The sequence below is a fragment of the Nerophis lumbriciformis genome, linkage group LG21 (assembly GCF_033978685.3).
Source record: "Nerophis lumbriciformis linkage group LG21, RoL_Nlum_v2.1, whole genome shotgun sequence".
Classification (NCBI taxonomy): Eukaryota; Metazoa; Chordata; class Actinopteri; order Syngnathiformes; family Syngnathidae; genus Nerophis; species Nerophis lumbriciformis.
In genome coordinates, this window is record NC_084568.2 from 30,421,756 (window position 1) to 30,442,500 (window position 20,745).

A 20,745-nucleotide genomic window follows, 5' to 3' on the forward strand; every position below is an offset into this window, starting at 1 on the left:
TGCTGTTTTTAGAGCACATTGTGCAGAAAAGACAAAGGTAATTTCCAAAAAAATTTATAAAATATTTTTTGGTGTTGATACAGATTAGATTTTTTTTTTCTTTTATTTGGGGGGGTTCTTTTGGGTGATTTACCACAATTTCTTGGGGATTCATGCATGAATCTTGATGACATTGACCAATCTTTCCCTAATTGTTTTGGCAGAGGTGATGTTTTTTTTGCTGTGTGGAACAGATTATTCATAAAAGACTGAACTAATTTCAACCAAAGTGTAAAAAAAATTGTTGGTGCTGATACACATTTGATCTTTTTTTTGGTTGATTTTCCACAATTAGTTGGTGATTATTGAATGAATATTATTATTGACCAATCTTTCCCTCATTGTGTTGGCAAAGGTGCTGATTAGTTTCCTTGCAGTTTGTTTATTTGCATGAAGAGTATTCATTTCCATAAAAGTGTAAAAAAAAAAATTGTTGGTGCTGATACAGATTTGATCTTTTTTTTGGGTGTTTTTTCACAATTACTTGGTGATTATTGCATGAATATTAATAACATTGACCAATCCCTCATTGTGTTGGCAGAGGTGATGATTAGTTTCCTTGTTATTGATTTATTTGGAAGACGAATATTCAGAAAAGACTAGCATCCACAAGAGTTTGAAATATAATGTTTTGGTGCTGATCCAGATATGATTTTTTATTTATTTATTTAGGGTGATTTTCTACGATTACTTGGTAATTGTTGCATGAATATTAATGACATTGACCTATATTTTCTTAATTGTCTTGGCAGAGGTGATGTTTTCCTTGCTGTTTTTTATTTTCAAGCAGATTATTCAGAAAAGACTAATTTCCACAAAGTGTAAAACAAATATTTTGGTGCTGATCCAGATGTGATCCTTTTTTGTTCATTTTCCACAATTACTTGGTGATTATTGCATGCATCTTAATGACATTGACTAATGCTATTGAAGATAGGCCTGTACATACCATGTATGAATGGTTGTGTATTTTTCTTACATTTTCTTGCATGTGGTGTGTCCTCAGGTGGGCTGGAGTACAGCCAGAGATTACTACACCTTCCTGTGGTCTCCTATGCCTGAAAACTATGAACCAGGAAGTAGTGTGCACAGGACGGTGGTGTTTCAAGGTACCTAAGTCGAACGCACACACACACACACTGATTTAAACCTTTTCCAAAGTAAGCCCTCAATTTTATGGCACATAAAGCAAAAAGCAGTACTTTTTAATAAGGAAACGTAACCGCAAATGTCGGCCTGGGACCCTAAGCACCTCTGGAACCACACGCACACACACAGGCACACACACACGCACGCACACTGCAAACTGTTTTTACTAGGCTGGGAATGGTGAGTGAAAATATGAGAGCATACTGTGGTGTGTCGCCAATCAGTAAATAGAGTTTGAAGCCACACTTAACCCGTCCATCTCAGAGAAGCAGGCAAGCTATTTGAAATATTCATAAGGGCAAAATGTGGTCAAAGTATAGACAGAATTGAACTTAAAATGATTCATAATTGATAGTAATGAGTGTGCAGAGACCGTCTCAAAGTGCAAGGCTAAAAAAAAATGGAAGGAAGAAGATGCTACCACCGGAATGACATAGTTTTTGCGACAATAACACTTCTATTTTCTTTTTTATTGGTTTGGGTTGAAAGGAGGATTAAATATGAACACTGTGTGGTTTAGCAAGATATGCTATCTGTTGATGAACACAATAGATCCCTTCTTCTCTCTTAATAGGTTACTATGTTCCCAAGTCTGACGGGGAGTTCTACCAGTTCTGCTACGTCACTCATGCCGGCGACATCAGAGGGGCCAGCACTCCCTTCCAGTTCAGGTCAGCCACGCCCACCGACGAGCTGCTGACCGTCACAGAGGACGACAGCAACTCGGACATACTGGTGGTCACCACCAAGACCGGCCTGCTGGAGGTGAACTCCATCACGCCATCACTCAGTCAACCATACAGTCCACATGTGTTGCATCTCGCTAATTTCCGGCGCCGCTTCCTCCTCGGCAGCGTGTGGAGGAGGCCCAGCAGGAGCGCAGGGAGCTGCTTGAAGCCATGGGGGTCCTCCAGGAGGAAAAACAGCAGCTGCAGGACGAGCAGAAGCGACTGGCCCGGGAGCGAGAGCAGGAAAGGGAGACATGCTGCCTGCTGCGCGCACACAACCAGGTTGGACACTGAAGAGCACAGACATAACACGCCACAAGTTAGATGGAAGGTGTGCGTTCAGGTGTGTGAGTGTGTGTACGTAGACAGACACATGCAGCTGGAGTCGGTTCCTCCCCAGTGATCACAGGTCTGAGTGCTTCAAAGGATCTGCTTTTATAAATCTGCATCCATGCTAAGAGACACACAAGCAGCTACAGCATGTGTGTGTGCAACTGTTTAACTTTATGTGTGTGTGCGCGTGCACGCCAGTCTTTGTCTACCCTGCTTTAACGAGCTGACTCAGTGGGTCAGAACGAAATTGCGACTCCTGTTTTCCCGGGCATCTGGCGTCAGGGCCGATGCCATCGCAACCACAGAGTGAACAAACATGACGTCAAACACGCAACCGGGTCCTACACCGCTGGCCTCCTGTAATGCACACGCACGCACACACACTCATTATGGCACCCCCCTACAAACACTTTTAGGCGCTGTGTGGAATGAGAGGAGGGTAGTCCACTAACCCGCCTGCCTAAAAAACAAGCCTTGCCCAGAGCAAGGGACAAACACCTCTCAGTCACGCAACAGCTTTCTGACTATTTATTTCCTTCTGTATGTCAGTTACTTGTCCAGGGTGTACCCCGCCTTCCGCCCCAGTGCAGCTGGGATAGACTCAAGCACACCCCGCGACCCCGAGAGGGACAAGCGGTAGAAAATGGATGGATGGATGTGTGTCAGTTTTACCTTCGGTTCAAGCTATGATCAAGAGCAAAGGTGGAAAATGTGCTAAAATATTTAATGCAGGTCAAAGCAAAAAGTCACTGATTTAAAACTTAACAAACAAACTTAAAAACAAAAAGTTGTCAAAACAGGTGTTGAAAGTAGGGGAAACATTTTATCAAATTTATAAAATATTGTAATATTTATTGGATATGTTATATTTAGTTTTTTTTGCTAAGTAAGGACTGATTTAAAATGTGGATAATATTAGTGAATCTAGTGGTTTTCTTTTATATATTTTTTCTATTGGGTAAATATTAGTTTTTTTTCTATTGGGTAAAGACTGAGATTTAAAATGTAGAAAATATTAGTAGAACTAGTGAATTCTTTAAATGTAGTTTTTTTTCTACTGGGTAAAAACTGAGATTCAAAAATGTGAAGAATATTTATTAGAACTGGTTATTTTTTTATTATTTCTTTGTACTGCCTAAAATTAAATTTAAGATATAAAGAAAACTTATTAGTATTACTAGTGCTTTATTTTTATTTTATTTTATTTTACTGGGTGAGATTTAAAATGTGGAGAATATTAGTAGAAATTGTGATTTTTTTTTTATCTTGTTTTTTTCTATTTTGTATAAAAATGGATTTAAAATATGGAGAAAAGGTATTACGGGTAGTTTAACTAGTGATTTATTTTCTACTGAGTAAAGAATGAGATTTAAAATGTGTTGAATGTTTATTAGTAGAACTAGTAATTTTTTTTATTTTCTACTGGGTAAATAATGATATTTAAAATGTAGATAAAAGTTATTAGAAGAACTATTACTTTTTTTTAAGCTGTTTTTTTCTTTTGGGTAAAGACTTGGGTAAAGATTTAAAATGTGGAGAATATTTAAATGTAGGCCTCGTGAGTTTTTAATGTAATTTTTTTGTACTGGGTAAAGACTGAGATTTAAAATGTAGAGAATAATAGAAGAACTAGTGAATTCTTTAAATATAGTTTTTTTTCTACTGATTCAAAAATGTGGAGAAATTTTTTTTAGAACTTGTTAATTTTTTTGATTATTTTTGTACTGCATAAAAAATAAAAATTTAAGTTGTAAAGAAACTTATTAGTAGAACTAGTCATTTATTTTTATGTTGTTTTTTTACTGGGTAAAATTTAAAATGTGGAGAATAATTTAATTTTTTATTTTATAAAGTTTTTAACTATTGTGTAAATAATTATGTTTTGAATATGGAGAAAAGTTAATATGGGTAGTTGAACTAGTGATTTATGTTCTACTAGGTAAAGAATAAGATTTAAAATGGGTTGAATGTTTGTTTATTAGTAGAAGTAGTGATTTTTTTTAATTTAGTTTTTTTCTACTGGGTAAATAATGATATTTAAAATGTAGATAAAAGTTATTAGAATAACTATTATTTTTTTCAGTTTTTCTATTGGGTAAAGACTGGGATTTAAAATGTGGCGAATATTTAATGGTAAAATTAATTCTTTTTTTATGTAGTTTTTATTGACTGGGTAAAGACTGAGATTTAAAATGTAGAGAAGATTAGTAAAACTAGTGATTTTATTATTATTGTTTTCTACTGGGTAAAGACTGAGATTTAAAATGTAGAGAATATTAGTAGAACTAGTGAATTATTTAAATATAGTTTTTTTCCTACTGGGTAGAGACTAAGATTCAAAATGTAGAGGATTTTAGAGAACGAGTGATTTTTTTTAATTATTGGTTTCTACAGGGTATAGACTGAGATTTAAAATGTAGAGAATATTAGTAGAAATAGTGATTTTTTTAATGTATTTTTTCTCTACATGGTAAAGACAGATTTAAAATGTTGAGAATATTAGTAGAACTAGTGAATTCTTTAAATGTACTTTTTTTCTACTGGGTAAAGACTGAGATTTAAAATGTGGAGAATACTAGTACAACTACTGATTTTTTAATGTAGTTTTTTTTCAACATGGTAAAGACTGAAATTTAAAATGTAGAGAATATTAGTAGAACTAGTGATTTTTTAAATGTACTTGTTTTTCTTCTACTGTGTAAAGACTGAGATTTATCATGTAGAACATAGTAGAACTAGTGATTTATTTTTATTTTTATTTTTCTACTCTGTAAAGACAGATTATAGAGAATATTAGTAGAACTAGTGAATTCTTTTAATATAGTTTTTTTCGACTGGGTAAAGACTGAGATTTTAAATATAGAGGATATTAGTAGAACTTGTAAATTATTTAAATATTAGGAGAATATTAGCAAAACTAGTGTTTTTCTTTTATTATTATTTTTCTATTGGGAAATTATTCGTTTTTTTCTACTGGGTAAATACTGAGATTTAAAATGTGGAGAATATTAGTAAAACTAGTGATTTTTTTAAATAAAAATGTTTTCTATTGGTTAAAGACTGAGATTTAAAATGTAGAAAACATTTTGACTAGTGAATTCTTTGAAAAAAAAAAAATTCTACTGGGAGAATATTTATTAAAACTGATTATTTTTTTAAATAATTTGTTGTACTGCATACAACTTTTAATTTAAGATGTAAAGAAAAGTTATTAGTAAAAATAGTAATTTATTTTTATTTTGTTCTTCCTACTGGGTGAGATTTAAAATGTGGATAATATTTATTAGTAGAAATGGTCATTTTATTAAGTTTTTTTCTACTGTGTGAAACATACAATTTAAAGTATGGAGAAAAGTTATTATGGGTAGTTGAACTACTGATTTAATTTTTTTTACTGAGTAAAGAATGAGATTTAAAATGTGTTGAATGTTTTCTAGTGCATTTTTTTCTGAGATTCAAAATGTGGAGAGTACTTATTGGTAGAACTAGTGAAATTATTGCTATTGTTTATTAGCTGCTAATTGTCAAGCAGTGTTTGGCAGGCGTATGACGTCCATCATGTTATCAACTTTGATACTTGTGTGCTATCGCCCTCTAGTGGCCCTCGCCATTGCGGGCCCAAAGTCAGAGCAGGCTGCTTTGAGTTAGACTTTCTCTTTGCTCTTTTATTTTTTTATTTTTACAATGGGTAAAATTGGCCATAAATTACAGGGGAAAACACGCTCATTGCTTTTAATTCAGCTGCCTTGACCGTGTGTATGTCCTTATATCACTTGTGTATGCGACTTCTGTTACAGTAGTTGTCACGCCTGATGAAAATATCCTTTATGAGTTTTACATGAGAACCTAAGTACATTTTTTGCAGCTGCTAATTTTATGACGGTACTTTTTATAAGGTCTTTATGTACTGCTAAAGTGCTTCCCAAACAGCTGCCATAAAAAAATCATCCAGTGATGTTCACAAGTCCTCGAGAGACATGGCCTTGGGGCTTTCACTGTGCGCATGTCCTCTTGAGGCGCCACCGTCCCCACATGTCCTTAAAAAGTGCAGTAGTGTCTGCGTGTGTGTGTGTGTGTGCTGCCAATAGACTGGAGGCTGTGCAAAGATGTTGTTCTGTGAAAAGCGACATTAGCCACGCTTGATTTACTGTTCTTTGGTACTGATTAGCCACAAGTTCAAACAAGTCACTTCCTCAGAGGGTGCACCACGTGAAGAAAACTGACATTACATCATCTGTCACACAGTACGAGCCACTTGACATATGTTCTTCCTGCATACCTTTGCAACATACCACTGCTGCTATTCATGTCGAACTAGAACATAACTTTCTCTCAAAATGCTCCAACGATCACACGTACAAACCCCGTTTCCATATGAGTTGGGAAATTGTGTTAGATATAAATATAAACGGAATACAATGATTTGCAAATCATTTTCAACCCATATTCAGTTGAATATGCTACAAAGACAACATATTTGATGTTCAAACTGATAAACATTTTTTTTTTGCAAATAATCATTAACTTTAGAATTTGATGCCAGCAACACGTTACAAAGAAGTTGGGAAAGGTGGCAATAAATACTGATAAAGTTGAGGAATGCTCATCAAACACTTAATTGGAACATACCACAGGTGTGCAGGCTAATTGGAAACAGGTGGGTGCCATGATTGGGTATAAAAACAGCTTCCCAAAAAATGCTCAGTCTTTCACAAGAAAGGATGGGGCGAGGTACACTCCTTTGTCCACAACTGCGTGAGCAAAGAGTCAAAACAGTTTAAGAACAACGTTTCTCAAAGTGCAATTGCAAGAAATTTAGGGATTTCTACATCTACGTTCCATAATATCATCAAAAGGTTCAGAGAATCTGGAGAAATCACTCCACGTAAGCGGCATGGCCGGAAACCAACATTGAATGACCGTGACCTTCGATCACTCAGACGGCACTGTATCAAAAACCGACATCAATCTCTAAGGGATATCACCACATGGGCTCAGGAACACTTCAGAAAACCACTGTCACTAAATACAGTTTGTCGCTACATCTGTAAGTGCAAGTTAAAGCTTTACTATGCGAAGTGAAAGCCATTTATCAACAACATCCAGAAACGCCACTGGCTTCTCTGGGCCCGAGATCATCCAAGATGGACTCATGCAAAGTGGATAAGTGTTCTGTGGTCTGAGGAGTCCACATTTCAAATTGTTTTTGGAAATATTTGACATCGTGTCATCCGGACCAAAGGAGAAGCGAACCATCCAGACTGTTATCGACGCAAAGTTCAAAAGCCTGCATCTGTGATGGTATGGGGGTGTATTAGTGCCCAAGACATGGGTAACTTACACATCTGTGAAGGCAACATTAATGCTGAAAGGTACATACAGGTTTTGAGCAACATATGCTGCCATCTAAGTGCCGTCTTTTTCATGGACGCCCCTGCTTATTTCAGCAAGACGATGCCAAGCCATATTCAGCACGTGTTACAAAAGCGTGGCTTCGTAAAAAAAAAAGAGTGCGGGTACTTTCCTGGCCCGCCTGCAGTCCAGACCTGTCTCCCATTGAAAATGTGTGGCGCATTATGAAGCGTAAAATACGACAGCGGAGACCCCAGACTGTTGAACGCCTGAAGCTCTACATAAAACAAGAATGGGAAAGAATTCCACTTTCAAAGCTTCAACAATTAGTTTCCTCAGTTCCCAATCGTTTGAGTGTTTTTAAAAGAATAGGTGATGTAACACAGTGGTGAACATGCCCTTTCCCAACTACTTTGGCACGTGTTGCAGCCATGAAATTCTAAGTTAATTATTATTTGCAAAATAGAGTTTGAACATCAAATATCTTGTCTTTGTAGTGCAATCAATTGAATATGGGTTGAAAAGGATTTACAAATCATTGTACTCCGTTTATATTTACATCTAACACAATTTCCCAACTCATATGGAAACGGGGTTTGTACAATATAGTTCATCCCCGGCCTAGAGAGACCACTTGAATGGACCATGGGCGATTAAGGTGTGAAAGAAGGCTGGGCAGGTGAAAAACAGAATAAATAGCTCTTTCAAAATATATAATGGCACACTTGCACATAAAGAATAAAAAACAAGTAAAGCAAAAAAATATATATTTAGAACTACAAATAAAATAGTGAGTTTAGACAAGAGAGAGGCTCATAGCAGCACCCGCTGCTCGTAGAGAAGAGCAATATGTGCTTTCATTCAAAGTCTCCACTAGGGTTGCACGATGTACAATACAAATACCATACATTAGGCCAACAATAGAGCTTTTAATACTGAGGTTGTAGCGTGATAAAGCATGTTGATGACACATTCAAGATGTGTCCAGCAAATATGACAGCGACAAGCAAACAGCCGCGTCCTCAACGCAATGTAGTGCCCTTGCTAGCAGCTGATGTCTTTCCACAGAGCAAAGCCACTTCTAAGTCAGTAATCATCGCCTCCATGGCAGCAAATAAACTGCGCTTCTTACAAATACCATTATCACTGGAGGGCGAGGAATAGTACAGTACATCAGTATAGTATAATCACAGGTGAAACTCAAAAAATAGAATATCGTGCAAAAGTCCTTGTTTGCAATCCAACTTATATAAACTCATTACATGAAAAATGAGATATGTAAAGTCTTTATTATCATTTTGAGGATCATGGTTTACAGTTTTTAAAAACCCCCCATTTTCTGATATTTTCAATTTGAGACTTTCATAAGCTGCAGGCCATAATCATCAAAACGATAGCAAAACAAGTATCTTCAGCTGCATGTTATGGGCCTTTGTCACATATTAGTTTCACCTTGTAAATATAATTGCTACAATAAACTAATCTTTGCACGATATTCACATTTTTTTACTTTCACCTGTATATGGTTGATACTACTTTTTTATTATCAAAAAATATTTTGTGGTTATTGTTTACAAACTCACAAATTAGGTTCCTGGACACAGGAGGGCTTTAAGAGCAATTTAATTTATATTGGTACACTGCCAACCTGGGTTTTTGTCTGATTAGAATTGAGATCAAAAATGAAATAATTCAATGATCTTGAACAATGGACGTATCAGTATCAGCATTCATATGACCGATACCGCCCCAGTAACTACTGTAACACTACACGTAGATTACAATAGTTTTGACAAAATAATACAGCCAGAAATGACACAATATGTTACTGCACACATCAACAGCTATATTAGGAGCCTGTTTTGAAATGGTTATTTTTTTAATTTACATACACATGGTGATATATATCCTTACTGCAGGAGGCTGCAATATAGATTTTAGGCCATATCGCTTGTCCTTAGTCTCAATTAGATTTGTTGCGTTTTTGAAAAGGAGTTTGCCGGGCTCTTATTAGTTGCTAAATATAACGAGAAAGTGGCCAAGTTGGCAACATTGATCCCCCTGTTGCTCCGTCTTCTTATCCTTTGGCAGACCAGGTGTGGTATAATGTGTTTAACACTTACATCTCTACATAAATGGATGGAGTTAACGAGCATTATGTTCACCACAGTAGTGACACCATAAGGGAGCAAACTGCTTAATCAGCATATAATACCACACAGGAGCTTGTATGTAGATACATGCAAACATTTCAAAATAAATGCAGCTACTGCCTTATTGTGGAGTTTAAAGGAGTTTGCCTACAGCCACAGGTGTGAATGGCAACGTTTTTTGACCCGGCGTGGATTAAAAGACCTGCTGTTATTGGTATTATTTCTTATAGGGCTGGGCGATATATCGAGTTTGTAAGATATATCAATTTGTTTTTAAACAAGATATGAATTAAGAAAATATCGTAATATCGATATAATTTATTTCATGTTAAAATTACCAAACGCCGCTTATTTGTTGTGTTCCTTGTTCTCTCCGCTCCCCTTCCATGGGCTACTAAACCCCTCCCCTTCCTCCTGCCAAGTTCTTGTAAGTATAAGAACATCCATGATTGGTTGGTTGTTTACTATGATGAGTCACGATTGGTTAGGGACAGACCAATCAGAGGCAAAATAGGGCGGGTCATGAACCAGGAAGGGAAATCACAAAGTGCCTGCCTGCAAATGTATTTTTTTTTATCAGAGTTTGATACATTTTGTATTATTTGCACAGCTATGTTATTTATTTTACGTAGAAAGAATATTTTTAAATTTTATTTATGTTATGTAATTCTGTACTACTTAAACAGTTTATTTTCTCTGCTGTTAATACCCATCTTGATTAACTAATAAAAGTGCCACTGACTGTTTACAGTACAGTTGTCATTCATTTCAATTTCACTGAATATCTTTATATGTATACTTTCACCGAAAAATATATCGAGATATATATCGAATATCGAGTTTAAGTAATAATATATCGCAATATACTTTTTCGTCCATATCGCCCAGCCCTAATTTCTTAGTATCATTTACTGTCCTAGCACCAGTTTTGATGCTGCTGCTGAATCATGTCCTCATTTTCTTTGTCACAATTGGGCTGTATCTCCCTTCCATCTCCTCAGGAGCTGCTGCGCTCCTCACAGTCCCTGTCCGAGGAGCGGGAGGAGGTGAGGAGGTGGCTGACCGAGGCCGCGGATCGAGTCCGCCAGCTGGAGGGGGACCTGCTGGGAGTCACTCAGAGAAGCCTGCAGAAGGAGACCGAGCTGGACTGGTGAGTAAGAGGGCATGCGACCATCCATCCTCATCTCATTCTCTGAGGAACTGTGCCTCCCCGACGCATGAATCGTTCATTGGGAAGCAGGGTTGTAATTCTAAGATGGTGAATTGAGACACCTACTCAGTGGCCTAGTGGTTAGAGTGTCCGCCCTGAGATCGGTAGGTTGTGAGTTCAAATCCCGGCCGAGTCATACCAAAGACTATAAAAATGGGACCCATTACCTCCCTGCTTGGCACTCAGCGTCAAGGGTTGGAATTGGGGGTTAAATCACCAAAATGATTCCCGGGCGCAGCCACCGCTGCTGCCCACTGCTCCCCTCACCTCCCAGGGGGTGATCAAGGGTGATGGGTCAAATGCAGAGAATAATCTCGCCACACCTAGTGTGTGTGTGACAATCATTGGTACTTTAACTTTAACTTTAACTTTTATTGTTTTCATGTTCACTTTAAGTTGTGTGATCTTCTCTTCTGCGTCCAAGTATGCGTGACCGTCTGAAGAAGCTGGCAGCAGAACGCGACAGCATAAAGATCCAGCTGAAGAAAGAGAAGGATGAGCAGGACCTCTACAAGGTGATCCAAATTCACTTGTGGACCTGCAAAGAACCGTTCTCCTGACCTTTGCGCGTGTGTGCAGGCCCACATGCGCAGCACAGAGCTAGAGAACACCAAGCTGAGTGCCGAGCTGCAGATGCTGAAGGCGGTGGAGCTGAACCGAGAGGTGACCATCGCTCAGTTCCAGGAGGAGCTGGAGAGGCTCAGGTGTTATGTGGCTCAGCGGGACAGTTTGGAGAAAGAGCTGCTGACACTCCAAAAAGATAAGGTATTCATTTATTGATGTTCCAGCAAAGGCGAAGATAACAAAAAAACACAAAACGTACTAAATCCTCTAGGCTGAGCTGGCGCGTGTGCGTGAGCAGCTCCGTCAGGCCGAGGAGCAGCTCGCCGCGTCCAGGCAGCAGGCGTCCCTGCTGGTCTCGGAGCTCCGCGACTCGGCCAGCTCCCGAGACCACTCCATGACGGAGCTGTACCACGCCCGCTTAGAAGTCGACAAGCTCCGCGCCAGCCTGGCCGACGCTCAGGCCGAGTGTCAACGCATGGAGAGCCAGTTGGACCGCATGAGGAGCACTGCGCACAAAGAAGTGGTCAGCAACCAACTTCATTTATTAACCTCTTTCATTATTTCCACATCAATTCACCAAGCAGTGTCTTGAGTATGTTGTTTGTTAGTATAGCAAAGTCGAACTAAGCGGTATTCCAGGTAGGAGGTTGACCAAACTCTGAATCGTAACTTGAAGTCTGAGTTGACTTACACTAAGATGGGAGTCAGGAAACTGTGGAGTGTTGGGTTCCAGAACAGCTGACCGGAGTTACTGCAATCAATACTGACTATGTTGACTTGACCACAATAAAAAGTCATGATCAATAGAGCATTGATTCTACAATTCACCATAGGGATTGCGGACAGAGAAGGCCATCTTGCTTTACCTAGCTATAAGTGAAAGTGTTATGTTGTTAATGCAAAGTAGAATGTTTTTTTTAGAAAGAAAAGTACCGTATTTTCCGGACCGCAGAATGCACCGGTATATAAGCCGCACCCACTAAGTTTTAGGGGAAACATTGTTTTCCCCATGTGTTGGGATCTGAGCCGAGGATGTCGTTGTGGCTTGTGCAGCCCTTTGAGACACTCGTGATTTAGGGCTATATAAGTAAACATTGATTGAAGATTGATTGATGTTAGCCGAGTCAGACTACAAGTCGCACATATATACATTGTGAAATGAATTAATTAAACACAGAAATATTTTGTAAATGTTTATTTACATACCTTAAAGGGGAACATTATCACAATTTCAGAAGGGTTAAAACCATTAAAAATCAGTTCCCAGTGGCTTATTTTATTTTTCGAAGTTTTTTTCAAAATTTTACCCATCACGCAATATCCCTAAAAAAAGCTTCAAAGTGCCTGATCTTAACCATCGTTATATACACCTGTCCATTTTCCTGTGACGTCACACAGTGATGCCAATACAAACAAACAGCAAGGTATAGCGACATTAGCTCGAATTCAGACTCGGATTTCAGCGGCTTAACACTGTCTGATAAGATAATTACTAACAACTATGAACTAGGTTTACAGCATATAAAATACATTTGGCAACAACATGCACTTTGAGAGTGCAGACAGCCCATTTCAGGCGCGCTAAGAACATATATTTTTCCACGATTTCAGCACTTAGGTTAACCATACCTAAATAGACACAAAATACTGCATTACACAAGACTACCCGAATGTACTCGAATGATTGAAAAAAATAAATGTTTTTAAGCTAAATTATTGGTAAACACAGTTTATGTATAATCATTTACGTAAAACCGCGAGTAATGAATAAAGTTTTCATCAATTAATATATTCTGTAGACATACCCTCATCCGCTCTCCTTTCCTGAAAGCTGAACTGTCCAGTTTTGGAGTTGATGTCCGCAGGCCAGGGAAGCTAGGGTCGATATTCTTCTCTTGATCATCTTCGGTGGCATAAGGGACGGTGTGAGCCAAGACATCCAGGGGGTTTAGCTCGCTCGTCTGCGGGAACAAACTGCCGCCATTGCTTGCCGTGCTACCGAGGTCCTTTGTCCCTGAATAGCTCACACACTCCGGCAGATTCAATGGGGGTCTGGCGGCAGATTTCTTTGACTTTATCGTTGGAAATGCATCTGCTTTGAGTGTCGCAGGATATCCACACATTCTTGCCATCTCTGTCGTAGCATAGCTTTCGTCGGTAAAGTGTGCAGAACGACTGACCATTTCGTCGGCTTTCCCCTCACCCTCGTATTTTGAACAAATTTCATCCAATTTTTTGCCACTTTCGCATCTTTGGGCCACTGGTGCAACTTGAATCCGTCCCTGTTCGTGTTGTTACACCCTCCGACAACACACCGACGAAAGTGAGAAAATGGCGGATTGCTTCCCGATGTGACGTCAAACGGAAAATAACAGAGCTGATTTGATTCGGTGTTTGTTGTGACGTCATCGCTCCGAGAGCGAATAATAGAAAAGCGTTTAATTCGCCAAAATTCACCCATTTAGAGTTCGGAAATTGGTTAAAAACATATATGGTCTTTTTTCTGCAACATCAAGGTATATATTGACGCTTACATAGGTCTAATGATAATGTTTCCCTTTAATTGTTTCCAAACGGTGCCTGTAACACGGCAGTAAAACAGCTGATCAAACAAAGCAGAAGTCATCGTCATGGACTCACTAGCTGCGGAAGTTAGCTCTCCAATGAGCTAAACAGACTCAATAACTCCACAGTGACTTTTTGGTGAATTTACAAAACTGAAACAATTTAAAAAGAATGCCATTGTAAATTAATAATACTGACACAGACACTCGTAAACGTTTTAGCATATTCGCTAATGCTAGCTTGATTACAATATGATAGCACGTACAAATATACATGAAAAAACTCCTACAGACATCACACATGGGACGGTTCAGTAAGTAAGAATTGTTTTAGTTATATTGTGCAACTTACAACCGTTGCTTGGAGTGATAAATGAGGAATCCATACGAGTAGAAACACTACGGGAGGCTAGAAGACGGAATGACACTTCTTCCTCCGGTTGAAAGCACTAAATGGAAGGACACGGCAGCATCTGTAGTTAGCAAGCTGGTCCAAAAGATGGTGCCATAGCATAAACAATAGCACATCTTTTCAGTGTATTTGCTTGTTTTTTTTAAACTATTTGCATTATGGCCGTCAGCGAAGAAAAACCTATAAATTAGCTGCACCGTTTTATAAGCCGCAGGGTTTAAAGTGCAGGGAAAAGGTAGAAGCTTGTAGTCATGAATTTACGGTAATACAGTCAAATGTGATAGGTAATAACTGCACAAGTCAAATTTATTGAAAATTAAAAATGGAGGATCGATATGAAATAAAAGTTTTTAGTTTACATGCAATCACACCGGTGAAAAGGCACATGGAGGCAACTGAGAATAGCATATCTTAACTGTTTTAATTATATTTGACATGTAAAGTCAATGCAAATGCTAAGTAAATATCGCTATCTGTATATTTTTTCTAACCAAGCACTTTTTCTTTTTGACCAATTTGCTTTTCATAAGGATTACGTACTAAAATTTAATTATATAAAGTTCTTCAAATAAGAGAAATAACCGGCCATTTCAGCTGCTGTTTGTACGTTATTTTGCTTATTTTAAGGCGTTTAGCTCATATATTAGAAATGCAAAAAAAAAAATTTTTTAACCTTACAATACAATACACCTGAACTATTTCTAACTTTCATGCCCATACAGTAGACTTTTTCTGACCAAGTCCATGAGCCTGAATTTGAATGATTGCCCTAAGAACATTTTACTACATTTTTTTTCCTTAATAATTATCTAAGACTGTCTGCGATGAGGTGGCGACTTGTCCAGGGTGTACCCCGCCTTCCGCCCGATTGTAGCTGAGATAGGCTCCAGCGCCCCCGCGACCCCAAAGGGAATAAGCGGTAGAAAATGGATGGATGGATGGATGTTTGTAGAGTAGAATAATATTTATCATGGAAATCTTTTGAAAACTACACACATATTTATGAAAAACATGACACGGCAAAGTCTTCCCAGGACTTTTTTTTAAACATCCCCTTACATCACAAAATTCTAAAATCACAAAGGTACAATATTGTCACTACGGATGGAAATAGGATTTTTCAGGTTCTTTATCGGTTCTCTTATTTATTCTTATTTGGAAAAAAAGATAACAAAAAGGTGAATTAGTATAAATTTAGTTTAATTTAGAGCTAATATGACCTCACAAAGCCTACAGTGGGGTATTAAGAGGCACATAACATGGGAAAAAAAATTTAAAAAAAAAAAAAAAAAAAAAAAAAAAAATTTTTAGGATTTAAAATTAAACATATTTTGAAATTACGCAATAATGTAACATTTAATAACCTTTTTAAAACTTTAAAGAATCTGTCATCTGCCAGAAAATATACCGTGCAAAAAATTTGTTTGGATTCACAAGGTGAAACTACTATAAATAACAAATATTTATACTTGTTTTATTTATAGTAGTATGTATGCATTGTGGGTTATCACTAACAGAGGTTAGGAGCAATTTATAGATAGTTGCAGTGTCGCCATATTGAAACATTTTTGAGACTATGAGCCATGTATTATGTATCACTATGGAAGGAAATGAACCTTTGTGCATAGGGCGGAATATTCTTTCTATCAGAACCACGATGGATCAGTGGTTAACACTACGCGCTCTCAATTATTGGATCTGGGTTCGAGTCCTAATGGGGTTGATTTGTATTCAGTTTTGTTTCACCTCCATTGTTGTTAAGCTGAGAGCTGGATCCCTAAATATATTTGTCATTGATGCCCAGAATCTTTGCTTAATAACACCCGGGATAGGTGAGTGGTTAAAACAGTTGCCTCCCCAACATGTGCAACTGCGTTCAAAGCCCAGTAGGATATGGTAACTTACAAAAATCCACTTGGAACAATTAGTGTTTTCATCTCGATCATAGTTTACTGAGACAGGTTTACGATTAAATATGTCATTGGGGCCCGATATCCGGTCCGATCCTCGGCTACAGAAGCTAGCTCTTGGGACGTGGAACGTCACCTCGCTGGGGGGGAGGAGCCTGAGCTAGTGCGCGAGGTGGAGAAGTTCCGACTAGATATAGTCGGACTCACTTCGACGCACAGCAAGGGCTCTGGAACCAGTTCTCTCGAGAGGGGCTGGACTCTCTTCCACTCTGGCGTTGCCGGCAGTGAGAGGCGACGGGCTGGGGTGGCAATTCTTGTTGCCCCCCGGCTCAGAGCCTGTACGTTGGAGTTCAACCCGGTGGACGAGAGGGTAGTTTCTCTCCGCCTTCGGGTGGGGGAACGGGTCCTGACTGTGGTTTGCGCTTACGCGCCAAACCGCAGCTCAGAGTACCCACCCTTTTTGGATTCACTCGAGGGAGTACTTGAGAGTGCTCCCCCGGGTGATTCCCTCGTTCTACTGGGGGACTTCAATGCTCATGTTGGCAGCGACAGTGAAACTTGGAGAGGCGTGATTGGGAAGAATGGCTGCCCGGATCTGAACCCGAGCGGTGTTTTGTTATTGGGCTTTTGTGCCCGTCACAGATTGTCCATAACGAACACCATGTTCAAACATAAGGGTGTCCATATGTGCACTTGGCACCAGGACACCCTAGGCCGCAGTTCCATGATCGACTTTGTAGTTGTGTCATCGGATTTGCGGCCTCATGTTTTGGACACTCGGGTGAAGAGAGGGGCGGAGCTTTCTACCGATCACCACCTGGTGGTGAGTTGGCTGCGATGGTGGGGGAGGATGCCGGACAGACCTGGCAGGCCCAAACGCATTGTGAGGGTCTGCTGGGAACGTCTGGCAGAGTCTCCTGTCAGAGAGAGTTTCAATTCCCACCTCCGGAAGAACTTTGAACATGTCACGAGGGAGGTGCTGGACATTGAGTCCGAATGGACCATGTTCCGCGCCTCTATTGTCGAGGCGGCTGATTGGAGCTGTGGCCGCAAGGTAGTTGGTGCTTGTCGTGGCGGTAATCCTAGAACCCGTTGGTGGACACCGGCGGTGAGGGATGCCGTCAAGCTGAAGAAGGAGTCCTATCGGGTTCTTTTGGCTCATAGGACTCCTGAGGCAGCGGACAGGTACCGACAGGCCAAGCGGTGTGCGGCTTCAGCGGTCGCAGAGGCGAAAACTCGGACATGGGAGGAGTTCGGTGAGGCCATGGAAAACGACTTCCGGACGGCTTCGAAGCAATTCTGGACCACCATCCGCCGCCTCAGGAAGGGGAAGCAGTGCACTGTCAACACCGTGTATGGTGCGGATGGTGTTCTGCTGACCTCGACTGCGGATGTTGTGGATCGGTGGAGGGAATACTTCGAAGACCTCCTCAATCCCACCAACACGTCTTCCTATGAGGAAGCAGTGCCTGGGGAGTCTGTGGTGGGCTCTCCTATTTCTGGGGCTGAGGTTGCTGAGGTAGTTAAAAAGCTCCTCGGTGGCAAGGCCCCGGGAGTAGATGAGATCCGCCCGGAGTTCCTTAAGGCTCTGGATGCTGTGGGGCTGTCTTGGTTGACAAGACTCTGCAGCATCGCGTGGACATCGGGGGCGGTACCACTGGATTGGCAGACCGGGGTGGTGGTTCCTCTCTTTAAGAAGGGGAACCGGAGGGTGTGTTCTAACTATCGTGGGATCACACTCCTCAGCCTTCCCGGTAAGGTCTATTCAGGTGTACTGGAGAGGAGGCTACGCCGGATAGTCGAACCTCGGATTCAGGAGGAACAGTGTGGTTTTCGTCCTGGTCGTGGAACTGTGGACCAGCTCTATACTCTCGGCAGGGTCCTTGAGGGTGCATGGGAGTTTGCCCAACCAGTCTACATGTGTTTTGTGGACTTGGAGAAGGCATTCGACCGTGTCCCTCGGGAAGTCCTGTGGGGAGTGCTCAGAGAGTATGGGGTATCGGACTGTCTGATTGTGGCAGTCCGCTCCCTGTATGATCAGTGCCAGAGCTTGGTCCGCATTGCCGGTAGTAAGTCGGACACGTTTCCAGTGAGGGTTGGACTCCGCCAAGGCTGCCCTTTGTCACCGATTCTGTTCACAACTTTTATGGACAGAATTTCTAGGCGCAGTCAAGGCGTTGAGGGGATCTGGTTTGGTGGCTGCAGGATTAGGTCTCTGCTTTTTGCAGATGATGTGGTCCTGATGGCTTCATCTGACCAGGACCTTCAGCTCTCACTGGATCGGTTCGCAGCTGAGTGTGAAGCGACTGGGATGAGAATCAGCACCTCCAAATCCGAGTCCATGGTTCTCGCCCGGAAAAGGGTGGAGTGCCATCCCCGGGTTGGGGAGGAGATCTTGCCCCAAGTGGAGGAGTTCAAGTACCTCGGAGTCTTGTTCACGAGTGAGGGAAGAGTGAATCGTGAGATCGACAGGCGGATCGGTGCGGCGTCTTCAGTAATGCGGACGCTGTATCGGTCCGTTGTGGTGAAGAAGGAGCTGAGCCAGAAGGCAAAGCTCTCAATTTACCGGTCGATCTACGTTCCCATCCTCACCTATGGTCATGAGCTTTGGGTTATGACCGAAAGGACAAGATCACGGGTACAAGCGGCCGAAATGAGTTTCCTCCGCCGGGTGGCGGGGCTCTCCCTTAGAGATAGGGTGAGAAGCTCTGCCATCCGGGAGGAGCTCAAAGTAAAGCCGCTGCTCCTCCACATCGAGAGGAGCCAGATGAGGTGGTTCGGGCATCTGGTCATGATGCCACCCGAACGCCTCCCTAGGGAGGTGTTTAGGGCACGTCCGACCGGTAGGAGGCCGCGGGGAAGACCCAGGACACGTTGGGAAGACTATGTCTCCCGGCTGGCCTGGGAACGCCTCGGGGTCCCACAGGAAGAGCTGGACGAAGTGGCTGGGGAGAGGGAAGTCTGGGCTTCCCTGCTTAGGCTGCTGCCCCCGCGACCCGACCTCGGATAAGCGGAAGAAGATGGATGGATGGATGGGCCCGATATCTGCTCTTAAGAAGACCCAAGATAGCTGAGCGGTTAACACGAATAACTGTTAACCAAGTGGTAGTGAGTATGAATCCCGGTCAGGTTACAATGTTCCAGCAAAAAGAGCTGATCTTTTGTTTCACCCTCATTGTAGTTTACCGAGACATGTTCACGATTAAATATGTCATTGGGGTCCGAAATCAGGCCTGAAGGAGACCCAGGGTAGCTGAGTGGTTAAAGCAGTTAGCTCCCAATCAAAGGGGACTGGGTTCAAATCCCAGTCAGGTCAAGTTCCACCCGGAGGAGTTAATGTTTTATATCATAGTTTACTGAGACAGGTTTACGATTAAATATGTCATTGGAGCCCGATATCTGCTCTTAAGAAGACCCAAGATAGCTGAGTGGTTAACACCAATAACTGTTAACAAGGGGTCATGAGTACGAATCCCGGTCAGGTTACAACGTTCCAGCCAAAAGAGTCAGTGTTTTGTCTCACCTCCATTGTAGTCTATCGAGACAGGTTCGCGATTAAATATGTCATTGGGGCCCGAAATCATGTCTCAAGGAAACCCAGGGTAGCTGAGTGGTTAAAGTAGCTAGCTCCCAATCAAAGGGGACTGGGTTCAAATCCCAGTCAGGTCAAGTTCCACCCGGAGGATTTAATGTTTTATATCATAGTTTACTGAGACAGGTTCTCAATTAAATATGCCATTGGGGCCCGAAATCCTACTTCAAGAAGACCAAGAGTAGCTGAATGGTTAAACAGCTTACCCCCAATCACAGGGTCCTGGGTTCAACCCCAGTCTAGGTCGATCGGCTTGCCAAGCCAAAGAATGCAGGAGTGGGGACGCTGGACAATGTGGGGGTGTTTCACCTCCCCCACACGGAGTAAAGCTAAGTGGTAGTGGGTTAATTAACTTATAGTTAAAAAGGTAAGTATGGATAATAATAAATAGTCTATAGTCCAAAAGTCAAGGGTAACCTCGGGGGTTAGCTCCTCCTATGTGCTGAGGCCAAAGTTGGTAAGTGTACCATCGTAATTCCTAGGCTGGGGTGGGTGGGAATAGGAACATGAATAATTAATCATTGTGGGCGTTGACCAATTAGCTCTTCTGGGTCTGACAGACAATTAGCAATAAAGTAATAATTGGAAAATGAAACCAAAAAATTGAGTAGTTGGTTGGTTAATTAATGAACACTGATTGCTTGATTGAAAAAAATAATAAAAGTAACACATTGGAAAATTAAATGAAAAATTGGGTAATTGGAAATGTATTAATGAACAAAAATAATTAATTAATTTT

At 40.8% G+C, this 20,745-nt stretch overlaps 1 protein-coding gene across 2 annotated transcripts in view; it reads left to right on the forward strand.

Annotated features, from left to right (window-relative positions):
- Positions 1-20,745, forward strand: part of tax1bp1a (Tax1 (human T-cell leukemia virus type I) binding protein 1a) — a 60,197-nt gene that overhangs the window by 21,616 nt on the left and 17,836 nt on the right. For both annotated transcript variants that reach the window (XM_061982470.1, XM_061982468.2), the window contains exons 3-9: positions 1,046-1,148; positions 1,763-1,953; positions 2,043-2,198; positions 10,756-10,904; positions 11,389-11,479; positions 11,544-11,729; positions 11,800-12,051. In XM_061982470.1, coding sequence (XP_061838454.1) covers positions 1,046-1,148; positions 1,763-1,953; positions 2,043-2,198; positions 10,756-10,904; positions 11,389-11,479; positions 11,544-11,729; positions 11,800-12,051 — 1,128 coding nt within the window. The remainder of the gene's footprint in view (positions 1-1,045; positions 1,149-1,762; positions 1,954-2,042; positions 2,199-10,755; positions 10,905-11,388; positions 11,480-11,543; positions 11,730-11,799; positions 12,052-20,745) is intronic.